The 24,256-nt window shown below is 36.7% G+C and overlaps 2 protein-coding genes across 4 annotated transcripts; one reads left to right on the top strand and one right to left on the bottom strand.

Annotated features, from left to right (window-relative positions):
- The first annotated feature begins 2,590 nt into the window (after positions 1 to 2,590).
- Positions 2,591 to 22,297, top strand: LOC119546506 (leucine-rich repeat and calponin homology domain-containing protein). 3 transcript variants are annotated; one of them, XM_037852827.1, is made up of 8 exons: positions 2,591 to 3,302; positions 14,969 to 15,486; positions 15,554 to 16,131; positions 16,192 to 16,804; positions 16,868 to 17,005; positions 17,071 to 17,148; positions 17,668 to 18,654; positions 21,424 to 22,297. In XM_037852827.1, exons 1-8 carry the CDS (start codon positions 2,993 to 2,995, stop codon positions 21,613 to 21,615), a joined length of 3,414 nt encoding a protein of 1,137 aa, XP_037708755.1. In that variant the 5' UTR covers positions 2,591 to 2,992; the 3' UTR covers positions 21,616 to 22,297. The 3 variants fall into 3 exon arrangements, with proteins under 3 accessions (XP_037708755.1, XP_037708753.1, XP_037708754.1); XM_037852825.1 differs by lacking the exon at positions 21,424 to 22,297 and having other exon boundaries at positions 17,668 to 21,387; XM_037852826.1 differs by lacking the exon at positions 17,668 to 18,654 and having other exon boundaries at positions 2,608 to 3,302.
- On the bottom strand, positions 12,153 to 13,007 carry LOC119546065 (probable palmitoyltransferase ZDHHC24). Its single transcript, XM_037852135.1, has one exon. It carries the CDS (start codon positions 13,005 to 13,007, stop codon positions 12,153 to 12,155), a length of 855 nt encoding a protein of 284 aa, XP_037708063.1.
- Positions 22,298 to 24,256: the final 1,959 nt, after the last annotated feature.

Raw genomic sequence — 24,256 nt, 5'->3', positions numbered from 1 at the left:
GTTAGCGATGCGTTGGAATTTTGTTGTTGCACTGGGCTAGGGATGGGAGGACCGCTGCGGTGCAGTGCGTCTATCAATAGCTGCGGCTGGGGAAATCAATCGATAGTCCGACTTGGGACTTTTTGGGGTGGACCAACAAAGTCTCCCTAACGGTATTTCAAAATGCATTTATTATAGATTTAGCTAAACTAGACCACTTAAGTGATATTAAAAATGAATATTATATATTTTTTTAATACGATTCCAGGTTAGGTTACATACCTGTATGTATATAAATTTAAAAATCTAAGTGGTAAATATGTACTATTACAAAAAGTTATCTAAACAAGTTATTTCAAATATTTTTTACCTATCACTATTAAAATAGCTTAAGTTCAGCTTATTCAGTATATAGGTGCAGCAACTCCATACTTTTTGCCAAAAACTGGCCCAAGGTGTAATTTGAGATTGCAAGTTTTCACCAAATTCATCATCTTCAATTCGCGCGTGCCTAACTTGACCTAGGAACCTTTGAACCGCCTTATCTTCAGATGATTCCTCATTCTTCACTTGGGTACTCTCGGTTGAATGCGGTCTTTCACTCTCACTATTCAATAATATTAGGTTCTCCGGTAAATCTTCCCTGATGTCCTCTTCCCCTATTTCAAAGGATGTCTGCATACTTTCCCCTTTAGTGGGTCGAATATCAAATGCTTTTTTTGCTTTCCACAAGCAAGGCCGGCACATAAATTCGGAGATCATGTCTCCTCTCACAACTTGACGACGACGAGTCAATTTGGAAATCATTATCATGACGGAGAAACCCACTTGTCGACTGCCTTCGAAAATATTAATCATGTCTTTGCACTCCCTTAGGCAAAGTAAGCATTCTTTCCCCATTGCTCTGAAATTAAAATAACTGAATATTAGTGATCTTTTACCGCGATTTTAATAAACATTCTTACTTTTGTATATTCTTAGTCTATGTTCAGATAAGATGTTTTCGTGGGTTGGCGCTTAGCTCAAAAAAAATGGATTCTGGTACAGAACGGTACCACCTAAGCACCGAATAGCTAGAGGTGGAGAGAAATAATGTTTAGAAAGTCGATTTTTTAAAATTCAAACATCGATACAAGTCGATATAAAAAGGCTTTTCTTGAAATGTTCAGGATTGAAACATTAAACTTTTTAGTATTTCAAATTGAGTTTTAAATTCATTGTCAAAATTTAAAGTTCCTTGTAATTTAAACTTTCCAAAGTGGTTTAAAAAATATTTAGTTAAATTAATTATTATAGACTTGATACATTTTTGTAAGATTTTAGCTGGCACAGGAATATTTATGTTGCTTATACACCTGAAGATTAAATTATGTGCTAAATGCTTTAAATATATTAGATGTCAATATATATTTTAAATGCCCAAATATAACGAAAATAAATATGTAGCATACAAGTTGTTCCTTAACTTTCCGTTAAAAGTTAAAGCCTAGTACTCAGATCGGCTAAGAGTTTCACTAGTCGAAAAATCTTATTCTTTGTAGTGTGACCGAAGTTTTCAAGGTTCACCCGCCATGCATGTGGCATGGTCTTACTGTAAAGCAGCTGGGCTTGTTGTCAAACGGAAAACAAATCAATTGGAGCAATTTAAAAAATAAGAGTCTGCTTTTGCATAAAGAAATTAAAATAAAAATAAATTAAATTTTCAACGAATGTTTTTATTTATGTAAATTAGAAGTTAAAGGCTTCCTTTTCGTCCCACGGATGCTCCGCCATCTTTCCCGCGCCATCTGTAGTTCAGCTCCGAGCTGGCCAATAATGGCTGGTGATAGCTCCTCCAGCTGTCCCTTAGCGGGCGACTTTATTTCCTCCTCCCTATAGAAGCCGGCGCATCCTCTATCTCCGCTCCATCACCAGCTGCCAAGTAGCTGGTGAAGGAGGAGTCCTTAATGGAGCTCGTTGGAGATCGAGCGCATGTTCCTTCCCACTGGGATTTTCTAGTGGATCTTCTCCAGCGCTTCAACTATTCTACGGATTTTACCCGTTGTGGTACTGCTTCCTGTCGGTCAAGTCCAACAATAATGGGCAACAGCTTGGATTAGGCATCCTTTTTCATCTGCACTGACCTTTAGCCGGTTTGGGTGTTTTTCTTCCATTTTTAATTTTTAAATTCCCCACCGCTTCTGCACGAACACCGCCAAAGATTAAATTTCTTATTCTTTGGGCCGCGGCTAACGGCGTTCATCGAAAATTCACTCGCGAAATCAGGTATCTTTTCTTAGCTCATCTGAGTACCGCGCTGAAAAACAGACCCGACGAAAACCTTTAGCCGCCTGTTTGCCTCTCGCTCACTCCTCTGGTTAGCTCGCGGTTTTCGTCGATGTGAGTACTAGGCTTAACAGAGCGAGAGTTTCGCGCCGTTAGTGATGTGTCAAATAATCGATAGCCTCTGTTTGTTGGAGGCAGAGTGACCGTTTGGAATATTTGAAAAAATATATATATTTTCCATGAAGCCGGACAGTTTAATTTGTTGATAGATCCGCGGTCCCACTGCATCATTTGTTTTTGGATTTTGCTGCGCGCCGCTGTTCTGAGCAGATCTTGCATCTCCCTTTTTTACTGACACTTACGCTGAGGCTATCTCCCTTTTTTACTGACACTTACGTTGGCTTACGTTTTGTTGACACTTACGTTGTCAGTGTCAGCCGACAGTGGTCAGTTGTTTTTGGAATTTTGCTGCGCGCCGCTGTTCGCTCCGCTGCCGCCTGTCTGTGTGAGTGCGCGTGTGTGAGGAGGCAAAGAAGAGGAAGCAAGAAGGAAGCCGCAAAAGGAAAATCCAATTCCGAGAAATCTTATCAATGAAGACGAAGACTAAATGAAAAATAATCGAGATGCGTGCGTTTCAATAGTGCAAATTTAGTCACCAGTATTATTTTTTCGGCACTTCAGTTCGGTTTGTGTGTGTGCGAGTGTTTTGGTGGCGTGAGTGCGTGTGATCGCCACGCCCACACGGGAAATGGCAGCAACGGTTTACCAACGCCTACATAGCGTCGCGGTTGGCGTCGGCAATGCCGCCGGCAGCGCAGTCGGCAGCGGTTCGGCTTCCTTTCCAGGATCTGGATCTGGAACGGGATCGGGATCGGGAATAGGCCATGGAAACACCTCCTCCTCCTCCGCCCTCCTCAGCCACTCCCAGCTGACGCGCTCGCTGGAACGAATCCTGGAAGAGGCGCACTTCAGCGGCGAACTGATCCTGACCAATCGCAAGCTGAAGGACTTTCCCAGGACGGGAACGAAGTACTCTCTCACGGACACCGTTATTGCAGGTGGGTACCTTAATATTACAGTTTAAACTCGCTAGGTTGAACAAAGGAAAGAAGGACCAGTAGTTTCTGTAACCTTTGGGAATTAAAAACCTTAGTTTTTGAAAAGTAAAAATATTTATCGGTTAAAAATCCTTAAAAGATAACCATTTCTAAAAATAGAAAAAACGATTATAGCCTTTATTACGGTAGTGTTGTATATTTAAAGTCCCACAGAATATCTTTTCCATTTCACCGAATAATTTTCATGACTTATAAACGTTATAAACCCTTAAAACATAACCATTTCTAAAAAAATATAAAAGGATTATAACCTTTATTAAGGTAGTGTTGTATATTTAAAGACCCGCAGAATATCTTTTCCATTTCACTGAAAAATTTTCAAGACATCCAAAGGGCTTACATTCTTAAAGAACAGTTTGCCCTAAGAAAAAATGTATCCCAATTTAGTTACACGATGTATTCATAATAATAATCCTCCTTCGGAAAATTATTTATATCCCCAATACATTAAAAGTACTTAGTTTTTTACGGTTAAAAAGCGCTAGATTTTAAAAACAGTCCCTATTTCAATATTATTTTTTAATAATATAAACAAAAGTGTACTCTTATAACAGTGGACTATTATAATAATTACTTAGACAAATTTAGAAATTTGTAAGGTATTGAAAGAGTTCGAGGTATATATGTAGCTTTGGGGTGCGGCTTTCTGGGGAAATTGTGTGTGCCGGGTGAGTTAAGAAAGTTTTCCTATCTCCCTTGCAATAGCGAATTTTCCTTTTGTTGCTTGAAAATCAATAATCTGCAGCAGCCGCCGAGGTTCTCCCTTTTTCTCCTTTTTCTGCCCTCCCATCAGCTGCTCTCTCTCTCTCTCGCTCTTCATTCTCTTCCTTTCTCGCCTGCGCTCAAGGACAATAATTACCGCCGTTTTTCGCTCTCTGGCACTTTGCACTATTCGTGTTATCCTTATTATTATTGCCTTTTTTTCGCTGCAGCCGGCACGAAAATTTCATCGAAGTTCAACCAACTTTCGTTTTTGTTAGGGCCAAAAAGTGTGCACCAGCAGGAAAATGGGAAATACCAAAACGAATCACCCACCCAAAAACCCACCGACCACCGCCCTCTCCCTCTCCCACCACCCCGCCCCCTCTCACAGCTGCTGCTACCCTCGAACAGATGTTCTCACAACGGGACATGTCTCTCATCGATTTTCACTTGTGTTTGTTGTATACACATACAGTGGGTGCTCTAAAAAGAGAACTGACAAAACAAACAGATAGTTTTCACTGTTACAAGGCTTTATCTAATCAATTCACCAAGAAAAAATGTCATTCAGACATTGCAATTTATCTATTTTTCTACCTACTCCACTGGAAAAATTTTATGATCTATTTAAAACAATAACCTTTTTTATATAATATTTGATTATTATATAATTTATTATTTTGTAAACATGTGAGTTGGATATATTTAGATTAAAATGTTATTTTATAGAAGTACTTATAAAGATTTACTTAGAAGAAAATGTAAACTAAACGATCCGGAATTATTAAAAACATATTAAATAAAACCTATTGCCAGAAACAGTTCTCTCGTCAGAGAGCCCACTGTATCTTTATTTATGTATGCATTTCGTTGGAAATATCTGGAATAGAAGGGACTTTATTATTTTTAGACAGCGAAGATTAATTGTCGCCGCGGAGAGATAAAAATAAATTGTGTCATAAATTGAAAACTAATTTGATAGACGGATGGCCAACGAATTTTATATAAATAAACTTTTTGTTTGTGCCTTTATCAGTCATTCTACAGTTGAAAATAAACTACATAGGCGAAACGAAATTTCAAAAACTTATCTTAATTTCGTGGCCATTAATTCAATTAAAAGTTAATTTTTATAGATCAGATAGATAGGTAGATTAATTAAATTGAATTGAAAACAAAGCAAAAAAAATATGAGATCGCATTTAAACTAGTGAACAAAAGAAAGAAATATCATTTACAATCAAAGATAGTTTTAAAGCTATTTGAAAAAAAGATCCCTGCTTATAACATTAAAAAATATTTTTACACATTTTTTACGGGCTTGTAGAGTTTTTCTTCCCCTAACCTAGGAAATATTTTTTCAATTTCCTTCCATTTCGCCGCGTACGTGACTCGTTTTGTGAATTAAGCTGTGACAATCCGTGACTTATGGTCACGCGCTATCAGTTCGAAATGGGGAAACGATCCCTTCTTCTTTGGAAAACCCTTCCCCAAATGGAGACGTAAAGTGCTTCCGGTTTTTCGTTCATTTTTCGAATAAGTCTCTTGCGTTTTCCCACTAACAATTGAGTCATCAGCTGCGAAGGCGTGACTAATTACTAATTAAAATGCTGGTTTTGGTGTGAATAAACATGGTAGAAATGGGGGGAAATCGAGATACATAGGTTGAACCTCTCGTTAAGGGTTAATCTTTAGGGAAAATATTTGTAAATACACCCTAGCGAAAGAACCTCTACAAATTGCCTTTTCGAGAACAATGAAGCCACCCTCGACGAAAGGTTTTTCGCAAATGGGGGGAGTCGGACCTCAAGAGGTGGCAACAGCTCTTAGCCTTAATGGCTGCAACCACAAGGGTTTCGAGTTTCCAAGAAATCAATGATTCTAAAGGAAAAAAAAGAAAGTCGAAGAAAGAAAAAAAAAGTGGGGACAACCATTTTTCTTTCCTTTATTTGCACGCATGCTGTTTTGCAACCCCCAAAATGGACAGAAATTAATGGAATGGGCAGGCGCCTGTCAGCATTTCCTAAAATCATTTGTTGTGGCGGTTTCTCCACCTACCCCACACTCTTTTTTTTCGCAGTGCATTCCATTGGGGCGTTTAATTAACACGCGTGTCACGTAAATCAAACAGAACCATAAACAAAAACCTAGACAAAGGCCGCTATAAGAAAGAGTCAATCGAGAAAAGCGAAGAATCAACATGACAACGCGCGGGCAGGAAATTGTTTAAAATAATTGCAGCGAAGGGGAAAAAGAGAAAAATGGGTAAAAAATTGCAGCTGTCTTTGGCAGAAATTGTGAGTAGAGAAGCCCAAGTAAATGTAAGAAGGTAGCAACAGCAACAGCAACAGCAGCAACATGCAGCAGCAACTTCAACTCGCAGCAGCAACAGCAGCTGCGCAGACCGCAGCGTTGGCGCCGGCTTAGGAATCAGCAGCTGACGAAAAGTGTTGGCCACTTGGCCTTTTTTAGGCCAAAATAGACTGTTTTATGGTAATCCTTACAAAGGATATACTGTTTAGGGTTCTGCTTTTAAAATTATAATAGGGGGTATGTTCAATTTATTAAAATAATTCTTTAAAAGCAGGTTTTTGTTCGTCTGTTAAACTAAATGTATATAAAATGTATCGAAATGCTGAGTTTAAAACTTATTTTAGGCCCTAAGATCCTATGGTCTATACATATAAACAAATTTAGAAATTTTCATCCAGTTTTTGGTAAAACTTTTTCTTAACGAACCCACTTTTATATAAATATTTTATTTTTGAAAAATGTTTTTAGTACTTGAAAATTATAATTCTTTATAATACCTATGCGCAATGTTTGTATTTATTAATATAAATCTAAGTATAACTATAAAACAGTCATAATGCTCGATCTAATGATCCGAATTCACCAAATACTCTTTGACATAAATAAGTATACATCGAAAAACTGAAGTTCTTGAACAATTCTTAAACAATATTCGCGAAAATACCTTAAAAGGTATACAAAGAAATAAAAGTAAATTTATATTTATAATATATTCCAATTTATAAATGTAAATATAAATGCTTTTATTATTTTTAAGCAATGCGGATCAAGGAAACTGAGTGAGTCTATAGACTTCTTATAAGAACCTCTTTCAGTAAGATACTCGATGCGGCTACCCTTTTGGTAACAATGCTTTTCACCACCCTGGGGCTGTGACTATTATTTTTTTATACCGAGTACACTGTCTGCCAAGTGACCGAGAACAAGAAATCTTTTCTGTTTTGGGGAAGTCAAAGTCCCGGCAAACATAACAACAACGTGTGTACTTATAGAGCGAGGGGAAATGCTTTTGTCGTGTGTATCCGACGCGTATATTTGTTGTTTGCATTGTAAATATGATGGGGCATAAAAAGACATCTAGTCTGGTTTTTTGTACTTTTATTACTATTTATTCTCCGTCTGCAGCAGACAAAAGAGGAAATGCGACCGCCGCAGCACGTCGTTTATCTCCAGTGGCTGTCAAACTGCACGGTTCATGGCTTGCATGCACAATGCAGGGGAAAAACATAAAAAATGCATCGTGCTTGGAGATGGTATTGTGATAAAGTATTTCCCCAGAAAGGCGATTGTGGAATAAATAGTCAAGAAATTGATATGTCAAAGAAATGTAAATTATCCATTGCACCTTTATTTCTTGGAACAACGCGAAATAATTAATAATAATAAAAAAAAACAGCTTCATATAATTTTATATTTTAGATTGCTTTAATAATAGGTACCAAAAAATTCTACAAACAAATACTGAAAATATTTGTGTTTGGATTTTCCCACAGAAAGATTATTTCTTATATAAAGCTTCTTGGTAAACAAATTATCCAATGAGGAGATATTTTATACTATATACAGTATACATACACAATCCCTGGCCATTGCATATAATTCACGTACCCCTTATATTATATCCATTTCTAAATGCACCCTCATTGTGCCCATTGCGGGTTAAAAATAACATTATTATTTCAGCGATAAATGCAATTTGTGCGCCTTTCGCTTGTTTATCTACAGTTGAACGACTTATGTAGCCATGTATGCATTATAATATACATACTTTCATATCTTGGCCATATTGAGGGCAATGCAAACTTGACACAGATAAAGGCGAATTATACATTGAGTCATTTCCATTAATTTATAAGTGTAAGCATTATTTAACAGGCGAGGGGCCAATTCTTCTAGTTGCTTAATTGCTGTGCACAGCACGCGCTCATAGAACGAGGCAAGAGAACAAAAAAGATAGATCTGATTACAGACACTTCGACTACAGTGGGCACTGGCAGGGATGAAAATCAACCGGCAAACCATTTTTAAAAAAATGTGTTTCTTTTTATCCACCTAATATTACAAACTTATTTTATAAATATTTCATAAAATGAAGCTAAGAGAGCGAAAAAAATAAATCTAATTACAAACACTTTGACTACAGTAGGTATTCGCTAAAAATCTTACGAAAACCCGTTTAGTAGATCGATTTTTTTTCATTTTCTCTTATTTCTAGCACAAATCAATTAAAGAAAGGATAGAAAAAAATGATTTTGTAATAAAAAAATATTTTTTATTATTATTGTTGTATTGTAATCTTTTGGTTTAAAAGTATACAATTTAATATATATTAAAAATAGATTGGTTCATAAAAAGTTGGGTGTAGGAATTACTTCTGTAAGAAAAACCGGACTCTGCTCTTTGTTTGGATCTCCCTTTATTTCTTTCATGGAAAATATGTAACTTGGTAAACACAGCTGTTACACTTTGAATTTGGAAGAAAAACATTAATCAGCAGCGGCAACAAAAAGAAGTAATTCATAGCTGCTTCCAAATATTTGTTAAATATTTGTTTTTCTAGATGTTTACACTTGGCCAACACAGATTTCTAGTGTTTGCCTTGTGATTAAATGAGCATGAAGAACAGTATGGCGATGAAGAAGAAATTCTCCGCGAAAATGCAGCGTCTAAAATAAACAATGTGGAACAGACTTTCTGCGAGAAGAGGGGGTGTGTGTTTGTATTCGGAATTAAAATCAGCTTGTATATGTGTATCTGTGTTTTGATTGCTTCCAGCTTTCAATATCAAAAAGTAATCAATCGATGAGGCAAGAACAGAACGCAATTTTTCATATTATTTATTTTGATAAGTTCGAAGTGCGCATATAGTTGGGACATTGCCCTATATATAAGACAGTTTTCTCAAGTGGTTTCCAATTTAATTCCCGAGAGTGAAATATAAATAAATAAAACTTTATTGCTAAATGGATCCCTTGGGGGGTTTCGATTCTAAAAGAATTCCATTAACAGCTTTGTTTGTTTGATTCTTGGAATATGCTATGCGATAAACAATATTTTCAGAAACCAACAGCCTTTGTGCAATAGGAATATGTTATGCGATAAAAAATATTTTCAGAAAGCAACAGTCTTTGTGTGAAAAATAAATTTAAAAGTTTAAAATACTTTAAGATATTTGTCATTCTTTCTTAGTCATATTATGATTCCCATTTATTTTTAAAGCTCTCCCTTTTCCTGTATATGTTTTTACGATTCCCATTAATTTGATCCTCCCTAATGCGCAATGATTCATAATTTCATCGCCCCACTTAAAGCCCACCAATTTAGCAATAACACTCAAACAAATTAATTTCAATAAATCCATCAATGAAATCCACTGTAGCCATTTGTGCCCCTTCGTTGGCCTAATGGTCAGTCAATATAAACGGGCAGACATGTAGTGGCTTCCGCATCCACAAAAAAATTCATATTGGGCCACATCGAAATAAAAACTAAAGACCCCGAACCAAATAAAGTCGAGACAGTTTGGGGCACGTGCTCTAGGTCCATTCTTCATTGCTGAATAAGTCGACGCCCACATGGCTAGACCACAGATTTACAAAAAAAAATATAAGAAGTGAAGCTCCATTTGCCAATACCATTGGAGCGCCATCAATTTAATTTTTTGCTGCTTCCTGTTTGAGCCCACGCCCTTCAAAACCCAAATGCCACTCAATGTCTGCCACATGGGACTCTCCTTTTTTTGTGGTCCAATCCATTTAACCTACAGGGTATGCAAGGATGTGGAGGGTTAAGATTGTGTAATATTCTATAGATATTTTTAAAAATCTTTTTATTTTAATAATGCAATACCTTTCTTTTTGTAATTGCATTCTAGCGTGCATTGATAAGCATCGTATATGTATATAATTTTGATATACTTGCTTATCTTATCCTATCAATCAGGTGACTCTATCAAATTGTTATCAAGCTTATCATCATGTCTCTTTATTTATGGCATATTCTCTTTATCCCTCTGTCTACTTATTGCAATCATAAATAAATATGTTCAGATATTTTGTGAAATATACATTTTGAATATGTTAGCGTGTAAAGATTGCCTAAAATTTTAAAGATTTTTTTTTTAATGCTTATCAATTCAGGTTAAATTATTTATATAAAAATATAAAAAAAAAAAAATAAAATTGCTTATATCTTTAACAACGCAAACATATAGGACTTATTTATAAACTGCACCTCCAAGGAGGGTCATAACTTAGTCGTTTCCTGCTCCACTTACATCATCATATTACTCCTCGTTATGCGTGTCTGTTGCCAAAGTTGACTTTGGGCGTTGCTCGAATCCATGTTTGTTCCATAGCCCGGAGCACACCCTTTTTTTTTGGATGGATAAATGCCGCCGGCGTAGTCTGAGGACAATTTCTGCAATATTTATGACATTATTCTGAGCCTCAGGTGGGTCACAAAAAAAGAAAATTAAAAAAAAACGGGAACAATAAAAAATGCAAACAAAAACGGCGATGGCACTTTACATTTTTTTCGGCGCGTCAAAAATTTGTGATTTATTTGGCGAGACGTAAAAAACACATTTTCGCCTGTCGCATTGCGTTGAAGTTGGCCAAAAGCCAGCTGTGTGGCAAAAAATAAAAAGTAAGGAGCGGGCGGGGAAATAGAGTGGAAACTCTTGGAAAACTGCCAGTGAGAGCACAATTGAGCAGGTGTCGCTAGAGATAAAAAATATCATCGTCACGGGTCTGCAGGTTCAAAGTAAAAAGTCGCTCCTGTTCACATTTTGTCCTAAATTGATGCCTCCGCATCAGGAAAATCCAATTTCCGCATTCGCATCCTCGAACGAACTTTTCAACTCTAAACCTTCTCATCCCGACGTCATTGGCCGGCAAAGGTTTATTCAACTTGACAGGATGCAAGGATAAAGGATACTGCACTCGTGCAAAAGTGTAGATTTTTGAAAAGGATTTTAAACTTATTTTTTTAAGAGAGTTTGAAAATGCTTTTGGTCTCAGGAAACTATTTGAAGCAACTTAAAAATTATATAAGCACTTTAACTTAATCAAAATTGAATATATTTATTTTCTTATTCAAGATTTAATATTTAAAATTATTTTAAAATGTCAGTCTAAGTTTTCCTCTTTTTTTTTAAAGTGTAAAGACGTTGCCGCCCTCTAGCGTTGCATCATTGTGAGCTCATATAGTATGCAACGCAGTAGGAGCAGGTTAATGTCTAGAAGCTACCGAAGTCAAGCTCCCATTCATTCATCGCCTTTGTCCACAGGAAGATATATGTATAGTCTACAAAGTCTAGTCCCAGCGACTCCCCACAATGCGTAAATCACTTCTCGGTTGTCGCCAGTTGGGAGTCAGTTATTCAGTCAGTCACTCAGTCACTCATCCAGGCTAGCCAGTTTTTCTTGCCCCGCAATTGCTCATTTCTGGTTTTCACTGTGTTTTGGCAAGTTGCGTAAAATACGCCAGAAGGAAGGTGAAGAGGCAAGACTGGTCCGCGGATCGTTAATTTTTACGATACGGCTATTAAAATTCACCAATTTCGTACGCACTGTTTGCCAAGTGCTTTAACTACTTGAAGAAGGCGAAGACTTGCCATCAAAAAGTTTATTGAAATTTTTGAAACTTGCTTTCCAGTACTTGAACATGTAGGTTTTTACCATATACTTAATGTAAAACTAGGTTTTTGGAAATTTCTTAAATTTATAAATTATAAAGAATAATTCTTTAGCCAAGATAAATAAATCTATAATTCTATTTGGTCTTTTGAATGGCCCAATCGCCCTTACAGGCATCTGTTTTCCTCCAGTTTATGCCATCGTGTGGCAGATGGCTGGGAATAAATGCAGAGATCCAAGTCAAATGCATTCGCTGGCCGAAAAACATCTCTAGGTTTGATTTCATTCCCTGATCATACGAAAAGTTCCTGGAATTGGCTTCAAAATAGGTGGCCCCATATCGAACATTTGGCCAACAAGTGTGTAATTCCATGGCAGACACAACTAGCACGACCAGCATCAAAATATAGAGACATATAAACTCAATTCTGGCGACTGGGATAACAAATTCTTTCCATATCAAATGGGTTTCGAAAAATTCATAGCTGCCACCGTGTAGCACGAACCAGAATATGCTGCTGGCTATGAATGATATAAACGAAGCCACAAATGTGTAGAGCACAGTGTAGAAGAAGTATCGATAGTTTTCATATCCGATGCAGCAGGCGGAGAAGTAGCAGTGATGATCCCTCGTTAGAATACAAACCCCACATATCCTACAGTGATAGGAACGCGGAGGAGCCAAGATCTCACACTTTCGGCACTCGTGCCAGTCAGTCCTTTGCTTTCTCAACTCAAATTGCAAACTTAACTGCTTTGGATCGACTGTTGGATCCACCAGCATGCACATGGCCATATTGGACATGATATTCGAAAAGAGAAAGAGCCCCAGCATTCTGAGGAATATGTATCCTGGACTCCCAATATTTAGCAGCTCCGGCAGCACAATATTCATCAGAACGTAGTAAGCAATAGTTATACCAACTACTAGGACCACCGTTAGTAAGGCTTCCTCCTTCCAAAAGATCCTCTTAAGTGAACGAAATCTCATTTTTAGACCTAAAACTTAAAATATAGGTTTATTTTCCTAGAAAATTGATTTATTTCCAAAAGTAAATACGATTTTTGGATTTGTTTTGGTTGATAAAAATATTTTTTTTTGTTATTACTTATTGTCATTTATTATTTTCGATATTCTAGTGTATTATGAGCTGGAAAATATATATATATATGGAAAGAAAATTAAAAACTTCTTTATCCGCCTCTTGGAAAAATATAGATATTATGTCATCCTTTCGCACACATGTAATTGCCAATTAAATGTTTTTCTCTCTACACTCTTATCACACCACGATCTGCCCAATTTCGCAAAAATGTCTTTATGCTTAATTTTCCTTTCGTTTTCCCTGAAACTTTCCGCACAATTTAACGTTGATTACGCTTTGCTTTGTTACACAAAAGAAAATATTTTATTTTATATGTATTGTCTTAAAAAAAGATTTATTTAACGTTGATGTTTTTTAAGTTTTCGTATGTGATTATACAGTGGTCGGCATAAGTATTTTGACAAAATAAAAGTTAAGTATACTCATAACTTGAATATACTTCTTGTAAACTATAGGCATCAATGGAAAGGTAATTTCAATGCCGTTTGAATGATACAATACATTTCTTTACCCATTCAGTACTTATTGAAAAGGACGAATTTGTGTAAATCAACTTTGAAAAAAAAAAAAAAAAACTTTTTTCCTCGTCTTGAAAACTTAAATTTTTTGATGCAAAAAGTTTCTTCAAACAAAAATAATAGTAACTGCAAAAAGAATTTTTCAAATATCATTTTTCTTATATTTTTTATGAATTTTTGAAAATGCTTAAAAACAGGCATTTGAGCCATATTTTTGTCTTTTTCATACAAATTTTTTCCGACATTGTCACCTTCAAAAAATCATAAAAAATATAAGCAAAATGATATTTGAAAAATTCTTTTTGCAGTTACTATTATTTTTGTTTGAAGAAACTTTTTGCATCAAAAAATTTAAGTTTTCAAGACGAGGAAAAAAGTTTTTTTTTTTTTTTTTCAAAGTTGATTTACACAAATTCGTCCTTTTCAATAAGTACTGAATGGGTAAAGAAATGTATTGTATCATTCAAACGGCATTGAAATTACCTTTCCATTGATGCCTATAGTTTACAAGAAGTATATTCAAGTTATGAGTATACTTAACTTTTATTTTGTCAAAATACATATGCCGACCAGTGTATATCCACTGCAATTTTGGTACAATTTTTATTTTTAAAAATTCCGAAAGAAATGCAATACAATTTTGAATATGCTTCGTTGTATCTGCCTCTGCGTTTTTCTCTTTCTTCTTTTTGGTTGATTTATTCATAACCACTCCCCCACAAAGTAGCAGTTTTCGTTCTGTTTGGGCTCATTTTGCATGCAAATTCATTTAGTAAATTAATTGCTCACTCCAAAGGCACTTGCCCACTTTTTGGAATTCTCGCGGGAAATATGAAAGGGGTATATAAGGATTTTAGAAAGCTTTGTAAATGAAATATGTTTTTTTTAAATATTTTTTTTATAATAAAGGTGATACAAACAATAAGAAATATATTCCAAATTGAATTTATAAGCAATTTATTTTAGATGGTACCTAATAAGGTTGTTACAAATAATAATACACAACTTTTATCAAAAAGTATGTTTACTTCTCCTTAAAACAAAATTTTATATCTTAATAACTTTATTTAAAATTGTAATAATAGTCCCTTCAAGGGCATCTGAAAGTCGACTAACCCGTTCTTATTGGCATTACTTTTCCTGTTTGCCGGAATAGGCGAATCAAATTGCCGGCAGATTGAGGTCAGGCGCTCCACTGTGGCGTGGAGTGCAAATGTAGGGAGGGAATGGGAATGAAAGTGCGTGTCAAATGGAACAAGGGTTCGGGTTCACTCAACATCCCCCAGTTGGAATCCAAATTAATATATGCCCTCTGCTTTTATTTACAGATCTGTCCCGAAATAGATTCGCCGAGCTGCCCGAAGAAGTCACGACGTTTGCGTTTTTGGAGACCCTGCTGCTATATCACAATACGATTCGCAGCATTCCGGAATCGGTGAAGCAGCTGTCCTCGCTAACTTATTTGGATCTGCGCAGCAATCAGCTATCCTCGCTCCCCCGGGAAATATGTTTCCTGCCCCTACAGGTTCTTCTGGTGTCCAACAATCGATTGGCCTCGTTGCCAGACGAACTGGGTCGATTGGATCAGACTCTGACCGATCTGGATGCATCGTATAATCAGCTGGCCAACTTACCTGCTCGTCTGGGGGAGCTGAGAACTCTGCGTTCGCTGTCGCTGAGGAGTAATCATTTGATGTATCTGCCCCGGGAACTAACCTGTTTGAGTTTGATATCCCTGGATGTGAGTAACAACAAGATCGCTAGTCTGCCCCTGGAGATTCGTCACATGAGCACCTTGGTAGAGCTGCAGTTGGAGAATAATCCTCTGACCTCGCCCCCAGCTAGTGTGAGTTGATATCATGTAATATGATGTATCTTATATATTAATTAATCATTTTTTTTATCCCTTACAGCTTTGCATGCGTGGCCTGGTGCATGTTTTCAAGTTTCTAGAGACCCAGGCCACCAAGGACGAGAAGGGTTCCCGATCCGGTGGCAACTACGATGGTTACACCACACTGCGCAGAGCTCCTCGCCACAATTCCAGCGGCAATGTCCTTGAAGCCAGCACCACTGGCAGCAGTAATAACCAGCGAAGACATCAGGTCGACTCTGGTTATAGCACCAGCGATGGTCTTGACAAGCGCTGGTCGCACGATGTCCCTGCAAAATCCAAAACGGATTCACCGCTGCACTGTGTGTCCATTTCGGCGGCTGCCACTTTGCCCAGGACTATGCCAAGTGCGGTTCATTCGCATGCGGATCTGATGGATGCATCCCTCACCTCCAGCACTAGCACCATTGTGGATGAGAGTCTTACCCTGAGTCCGGCGGCATCGCCCTGCAAGTTGAGCTATGCGCACTCGAATAGCTCCAGTAATAGTTCGTCGCCGGATCAGGACGAAGACATCATGATCGACCACCAGGAGCGCACTGTTCACCATGCCAATGGGAAATCCGGAAAGGGTCTCGGCAATATTCAGACATATAAGTGAGTGGTTGTCTAAAATATACATAATCATATATTAAATGACGGCTATTTTTTGAACAGGGAATACAAGGAGGCCCTAAAACAGCAGCGCAACCAGGAGATCAGCGTCTACAAGCAGAAGCATCCGAATGCCAACCACAGTCCCAATGACGACGAGGATCTATCCCCGTCGCCGCCGGCTATCTCCAATGGATCTTCCTCCAACACACTGCCAAAGTCCATTATGAAACAGAATAGCAATCAGAACGGTCATAATGGGAACGGAAATGGAAACGGAAATGGGAATGGAACCGATGATGTTGTTATACCAAAGAAACCAATACAGAAGGTGATACCTTCACGGAATACGGAAATAAAGCCGGCGTCCACATCCGGCATTCCCTCTGCCATTCCATCGGATTGTTTGGGCTACGTTAAGCCCCAGAGTCCCATGAAGAATGGCACAAATAAATTCAGTACGTCCAACGGTGGAGGAGTGCCATCTGCAGCGGGAATCGCCAGCAGCACCACCATTAAATCGCCAGTTAGCTCCACCACCAAGCTGGGTACAGTGAAAACACACCGTTCGGTGACCTGGAATCATGATATTCCCGCGGAGAAGCTGAGCTTTACCATGCGACGGGAATTTGATCGCCAACGAGAGGAAACTGAATTGATGTCGCAGTTGAGGAGTGTAAGTGTGGAGAGATTACTTGGTAATTGGATAAGCAGTTTAATTAGTTACCTATTTTTACAGATCATTGAAACGCGTTTAAAGATGACGTTGCCTGTGGATATTGCCTCTGCTCTGACGGATGGTGTTATACTGTGCCATCTGGCCAATTATGTGCGTCCACGTTCGGTGGCCAGCATTCATGTGCCATCACCTGGTGTGGTGAGTGTGTTGGATTTTTATTATTACATTTAAATTTAACTAATATGCCTTATTTTGGATTCCAGAACAAGTTGACCATGGCCAGGTGTCGCCGTAATGTGGATAACTTTTTGGAGGCATGTAGGCGCATTGGCGTAGATGAGGTGCGTAGATGATATCTTATTTTTAACTATCGAAGTACAGTGCATTTTGTTTGGTGAACGGATTGAAATAAATAAAAATAAATAATATAAACTTCATTGATGTCTAAATTCTAAGTTTTCTTATTGTTACTACACTACAAATTAAAACTTTTTTATACAAACCTTTAACTTATTAAGATAAATGAATTTATTTAAAAGTAAATGTAAAATGTTAGTAATTTTTTATTGATACCCAAGCTACGAAACGCACTGTACTCCTTAAAATTTATTATTCCGTAGTTATAGTTATTGTGTAGCTTCAGGGTTTAAGGTGAATTTGGTTGAATGCTTTACTATGCTGAGTGCTTACCATTTGGCTTTATTGGTCCTGGACATTTGTAGTTTAGTTTTAAGCGTTGAACCCCCACACACCCACACAAATACACAATCCACACAAACACATACACCCAAAAAAAAAAAAAAAAATACCCAAAAATACAAACAAGAAACTGATGCATCTGTTATTGGTGTTGGTTGCAGGAGTTGATTTGCTCCTGTGAAGATGTTGTGCCACAAATTGAACCGCAACAACCACAATTGCCACGTGCTGACGATGACTATGATGCTGATGTTTATGTCCAAGATGATGACAACAACATCAGTAGCAACAGCAGCAGCAGCAATGCCAGCAACATGCAATGCACCAACGATGGCGACTACAGCAGCAACCATATTGATAGAGTGCCCAATGCATTGGCCCTACTGCGCACAGTGTCCGCTCTGATTGCCCTGGATGAGAATCCGTATCATCAGCAGTTCCATCATCATCTTCAGCAGCAACAGCAGCAGCAGCAACACTTCGAGCAAGAGCAATTCAGTGAGCCAACTACCTGCAGCCAACAGCAAGAACAGATGTTGCAGTTGCAGCAGCAACAGCAGCAGCTAGATCATGTTTTGTATGAGAATGGCCAGCCGAGGGCTGAAAATGATGATGGGGTTGAGGATCGTGATGATGATGACATAGGCAAACGGCAGCAGCAACTGGCGACAGTGGGTCAAATGCTGCTGAAGGCCAAGCAAAAAACCTATGAGAAAATCAAGCACAATCTGCTGAGTGCCCATGGTCAGCACAATTTCCAGGGCAATAACAATAATAGAAAGTTGCACACGATTGTGGAGAATGAGCACGATGTGGCCGCCGCAGGACCGGCGGGTCATTATCAAATTATAGACGAAAAGCAGGAGCAACCGCAACCGAAACAATCGGAGGACTTGAAGGATGAGAGTTCACTGGACAACGCGACCAAGGAAGCCATCAGCAAGCGCATCGAGTTCTTCGAGCAGCAAAAGAGTGGCAAACAGAAACTGGAGGTCTTCAGCATCTATTTGCCGAAGGAGAAAAACAAGCAGCTCGAGCAGAAAATAAAGGCCAAGACTAACGAAGCTGGAACTTCAATATTAAAGCACGATTCTCACACTTTGACAGTGATCTTGTCATGCGTTTTCATCGCCACTTTCCTCTGGCTGGTCTTCTTCCCGCTGCCCGGCTAGTCTATATAGTATAGCTTCTTTTTGTGTTTGCCTTGGTTTGCCAGTAGAGTTAAGATTCAAAATACGAGTTGGTAGTGACTTCTTGAGGCTGCTTTTTGTTTACTGCTTAGGCTTACACCCCATATTTATGAAACATTCTATACCTAACTTTTAATCTAAGAAATTGAAATCCCCCAAAAGACAACAAAACAAACAGGCAACTTGTGAGGCATTTAATTGAGAGGAAACCCAAAGACTTTGAAATTGTATTCAATTTTTGGCTCGCATTTCTCAACGAATTATTAAGGGTATGCACAATGTAGGGTTAAACATACATTCTACTTAAATAGTAAAAATGTAAGTTCCAAAAAATACAAATGCTCTTTTTTGAGTTTCAACCCAAAGTTCCTTTGAAACAACTTTTTCTATACTTTCTATGATTTTAAGTTTATTTTATTATTTAAATTTGATAGGTAAACTATGTAATATTTAAGTACCTCACAATTACACACTTTCACATATTAGAAATGACAACTATTAGTGTTTAGTTCATGATGATGAGGACGTTTTCTACTAAAAAAATATACGACATCCTTCAACTATCTTTACTGTCGTAAAAAAATAATATTTTTGTATCACCCACATAAAAAGATTTTACCTTGAAAGGATTTCGATTGTGCATACCCATAGAAATTAATTTAAAAAGAGCCGTTTTACAGTAACCCCCATTATAACCACATATTCCTAGTTCATGTACAAGCTATTGAACTCTAAATTGAATTAAGAACATAAGAAAATATTTTTAAACTCGCATTTGCTTAACCACGTCTCAAGTCGTGCTGAACTGAAAAAAGCCACAACAATGCGCTTCATTTCATTGTATTTATACTAACCATTAAATAACACGATTGACCTAAGTTACAACGAAACTAAATTGATTTAAGTTCCATTCTGGCAAAAAGAGATTTATGAAAATCATTAAGAAAATGTACTAGCATAGATACAGGTAGATGATACGATATACAAATACCAATTAGATGGTTAAGATGGGAAAAATAGGAATGAGACTTGTTATAGTTTGATGGGTAATTAATTCTGGTAGTTATCGTAAAAAGTAGCTACTGGAGGGATTTGGAGATGTATGGTTTTACTGGAAGCAGGGACACTCAAAATAGTTGTAGAAACAGTGAAATAGTTATAAAATGAAGTTAAAAGTATATAGCCAACCAATGTACCAATTTCAGAAGGATTCTTCTGGATACAGTTTACCAAATCAGTAGAAAAAAAAGCATTTTGCCGTGTGCACTTTATTTTTGAAGACATTCTTAGTAGTCCATTGATTTTCGTTTATTCGTTTTTGATATATCTATAAAACATATAAAATGGTTACATCTTCTTACAAATATTTTTGATGTACAAACCAAATGTGTCAAAAAATAGTCCAAACAAGTTTTCTAAAATACATCACATCTAATACAACACAGTACATCACTCACTTTCTCGAATAAATTTAAATACGCACAATTTAATATAAAGATGACCATTTAAATGCAAATAATGATCACAAAATAGTGCCTTTGACTGGAGAGCGGCGACAGTCTATTCTGCCTACATTCTATAATCAATATAGTATCTATCCTTGTCGAAAGCAATAATTTGTCACTAATAACTTTTCAAGAATGACGCTTTTCTGTACCAATTTAATTTACAACCAAGTTTACTTGACTAAACTTCAATATGTGCTAACAACATTCCTAACATTATACATAATTTATTTAATTTAAGCTTAAACTTGTACTTAAAAGAGGGAAAACAAAATGAAGTCTAATCAAATTTCTACAAGAAGCACAATCTCTAACACTCAGAAAAGAAATAATATAAACATATATATTTATCTAGCGTCTAAAATCAGAAATATATATTTTGTCTAACAAAATTATTAAAGGAAAGACAAGGCATTTGAAGCAGCTGTAATCAGTCATTAATTTTTATAAAAAAAAACACATATTTAACACGCATAAATCCTGAAAAGTATATATAAAATCTCCAAAATGAAAATTGAAGCCAAATCTTTTTGTCAGCATTTGTCAGAGGAATATTCCATAAGTTTACTTCCAAACCAAATGAAAATATAAACAGTTGCATTTAAATTTAAGCACACCTGTCAAATAAACGCTATATATACAAAGTGGAATCAAAGAGCAAAATATATGAAAAATACACCAAACAAATAATGTATTGCGTTTGGAGCTGTTACAGAAATCTTATTCAAAAAAAGGAGTTAAAATATTTTTTTATTTGAGAATTTTAATGACATTTTTGTGGAAAAGATTTCTGTAACACCCTATTTAGAAGTTTGCAGTTTTACGGTCATTGTGCTAAGCTAAGACACGAACCACGATGTGTGTAACGTTTAGTTCATCAATTAGTGGATACCTAATCCAGTTGCTTGCAAACTGTGGAGGGCCGGAACTTATTAAATAAATAAAATAAATATTTTGGCAATATTAAGACCGTATCAGTAAATTTTTGAAATTTAAATAAAAGAACATACAATTATATAATTTATTTATGAAATTCTAAGGACTTGAACCCACATTTTTCTTAATTTTCGGTCTGTCATATTTCAAAAGCCAATTAATATAAAAATCAAAAATATTTATTTTACTTCTTTGATCGCCTGCGTTAAAAACAAAACCAAAAACGCCATTTTATCCAAACTCACAATGAAATTTTAATTTATTTCTGTAAATCTTATTTTTGTAGAATCTAATTTGCTGCGCTGCCGACGTGCTGGAGGGAAAAGGTGCCGTCCAAGTGGCCATCACGGTGGGTGAACTTTTCCGGCTTCATGGAAATGGTGGCTGCGGCAGTGGCAACAGCAGTGGGGCTGCCACGCCCACCAAGTCGCCCACCAGAACGACACGTGCCACAATGTCGCCAACGCCATTGGCTTAGGACCGGTGCCAAAGGGGCGATGGATGAGGAATCGGAACGCTTGGATATTTCGCTCATTTCGGGATGAGTTGGCAAAATGGGTTTCCTAATGGCCGCCATATACATTTACACTTACATAAAATACATGCCAAATGTATGATTTGTTGATATTCTTATCTCACTCATTTTTCTAGGTTTGTAGTTCATTTATGTAAATACACAACACCCACAAGGAACACTTAAAGAAACCAAAATACCAAGAACACAAAACAATCGAACATGTATCGAAACAAATCACACAAGTCACGAATTATGTATCTATGCGAACCTTTTGTTTTGTGCAATTGTTTAGAGTTAGTTATATATGTGCTATAAATCGCCAGTTTGTTTTTTGTTACACTTTCCTTATCACACCCATACGAGCGATAATCGGGCCAAATTTCGACTAGCGATTAATTGCATATTGAATACTGTTTTAAGTATGAATCACATATGAACATCCAAATATTTAGATATTTATCGAATTATTATTATGGCATATTTATTATGTAGCTTAGCTGTAGATCTACGATTAACTGTGGTAAAACTTTTCTACCGGCGCTGCATCATTTCTACGAATCGAATTGTATTAGACCCCTAAGTCTTGGATTATACACATATTATATATCAAATAAAAGCGGAGAAATATTGTCATACGTAAAAACTATTTGCGTTTTTAATCTGTGAACAATTTCCGTTCGCTCGCCTCGCTCAGCAAAAATTGGTGAAAAATGTCAACAGCTGTGGCCCAACGAAATATGGCGTTAAAATCCTAAAAGTTTTCTTTTGTAGTTTCATAATTTGCATAATGCGCCAAACAAACAATTGACTTTTTTCGGGGATCGGGTGGGGCAAGCGGAACCAAAACTGCTGAAGCGAAAATTAAAAACACTCGACACATCCGCCAGTTCTTTTTAACAGCTGCTCCCTTGCAAAGTAATTTTTGGTAAGTAAAATGTGCGGTTACTTAACTGCAGAAAAACAAAGAGGTATTGTCAGGATGAGCAGTAGTTTATTCTGCGTTTATTTTTATTAATTTTATTACAATTTGTATAGGCTTTCAAAATTATAAAATGTTTATAATAAAGGTTTTTCTCATATCTAGTAATAAAACAGAGTTAGTTTTCTTTTCTTTCGTAAAAACTTTCTAAATTAAGGGGTCCTTTCTCATCAATTAGTCAGAACATAGCCTAAGCATCACCCATTGCTAATTCACGCCTACGGCAGGAAACAAGGACACAGGAATAATATATAAGCATAGTAAATAAATAGAGAGGCTCCAAGTCATTTATCACTGTGAAATTTATTAAAATGATTATCTCGTATCTACATTTCGCACGGAATGCCTAATTTTTTTTCTAGGACGGAACAACACGCGCCTTCTAACTTTCCGTTTCTACATGGCTTTGTTTTTTTGTGGTTTCCCATTAGGGGTACTCCAGCAGTTTTTGTCATTTTGAGTCACTGATAAGAAACACGGTCCCAAAAATGCGTAGGTGCACTTAGAAGAAATATGGCTAGAACTAATTTTAAAATCAAATTCATTTAATTAATATTGAAAATTGTTGATTTCTCAGTTGCGCATTATTTAGTTATTTATTTTTGTATTCATTAATCGCCAACGGATAAATCCTTTCTTGCTACAATTAAAATCTTAAATCTTTTTTATTTAGAAAATATTTCCTAAGGACTTGCCTTATGTTTTTTGTTCTAATTTTTTAATTTAAAAATGTAATGATAGTGTTATACCAAAAAAAATGTATGTTGAATTGAAATAAATAAAAAATTCATTTTAGAGATAAAAATGGTTTATAAATGTAAAGAAAGTTCGGAATTAAATTAGAGAATTTCTATATCTTTTTGGAATTTTAAATATAATTTTTCAAATTCTGAAAATATTAATTTGAAAGTCTTATGATACTTTTCTTTCAATGCCATGGGCGGACCTCTTGGGGTCCTTCAGTTGGGGCCATAGTTTAATTGTGACATCTGAACAACTCCACAGCCCCGCCACTAGAATACCGCCTCAAGGGAGGGCAATTAGTTGAACTGCGCCCTGGGGAATTGCGATAATTAAAATGCTTCTGCTTCTGTTGCTGCTGCTACATGCGGAAATATTTTTTAACCAACTAATCTGATTGCTCCTATATCAACTCCGTTGGCTTGGTGTGCGCTCTTGTGCGTTTGCCCATAGTCCTTTTGTGGAAGCGTTACAGAATCAACATTTGCATTCAATTCGATGGCAAAAGGCACTTTAATTTATTTACCCCCATTGAAAGTCATTTCATTCTAATCCTATTAATTCAAATTCCAATTCAAACACTTTTACCGCATCAAATAGAATTGCTTTTTGGACGCCGACGGGTAGAAATGTTTGGCTGTTCTTTTGTGTGCGAAAAAAAGTGAATTGCATTGTTTTTACAACGCAGAAAATATTTTATTTTTAGCAAAGGGATGGCGAATCAACTTTTGTGCTCTCAAAAGGACTCCGGTACTCCCACCTTGATGCAATCAGAAAGCCAAACTAGAAAACCCAATCAAGGCGACAGCTTTGGCCAAATGAAGTTTGCGAATGTTTGATTTCGATTAATTCTCTTACAGTCCAAGATGGATTAAGGAAAAT

Source organism: Drosophila subpulchrella, chromosome 2L (genome assembly GCF_014743375.2).
Source record: "Drosophila subpulchrella strain 33 F10 #4 breed RU33 chromosome 2L, RU_Dsub_v1.1 Primary Assembly, whole genome shotgun sequence".
NCBI classification, from domain to species: Eukaryota; Metazoa; Arthropoda; class Insecta; order Diptera; family Drosophilidae; genus Drosophila; species Drosophila subpulchrella.
This window is presented reverse-complemented; position numbering and strand designations above follow the sequence as displayed.

Bases quoted from the DNA above. Each gene is read 5' to 3' on its own strand.
- LOC119546506 (XM_037852827.1), top strand. From the start codon at position 2,993: ATGGCAGCAACGGTTTACCAACGCCTACATAGCGTCGCGGTTGGCGTC. The intron at 16,132-16,191 runs GTGAGTGGTTGT...TTTTTTGAACAG, and splicing joins GGCAATATTCAGACATATAA to GGAATACAAGGAGGCCCTAA. The intron at 17,149-17,667 runs GTGCGTAGATGA...TGTTGGTTGCAG, and splicing joins GGCGCATTGGCGTAGATGAG to GAGTTGATTTGCTCCTGTGA.
- LOC119546065 (XM_037852135.1), bottom strand. From the start codon at position 13,007: ATGAGATTTCGTTCACTTAAGAGGATCTTTTGGAAGGAGGAAGCCTTA.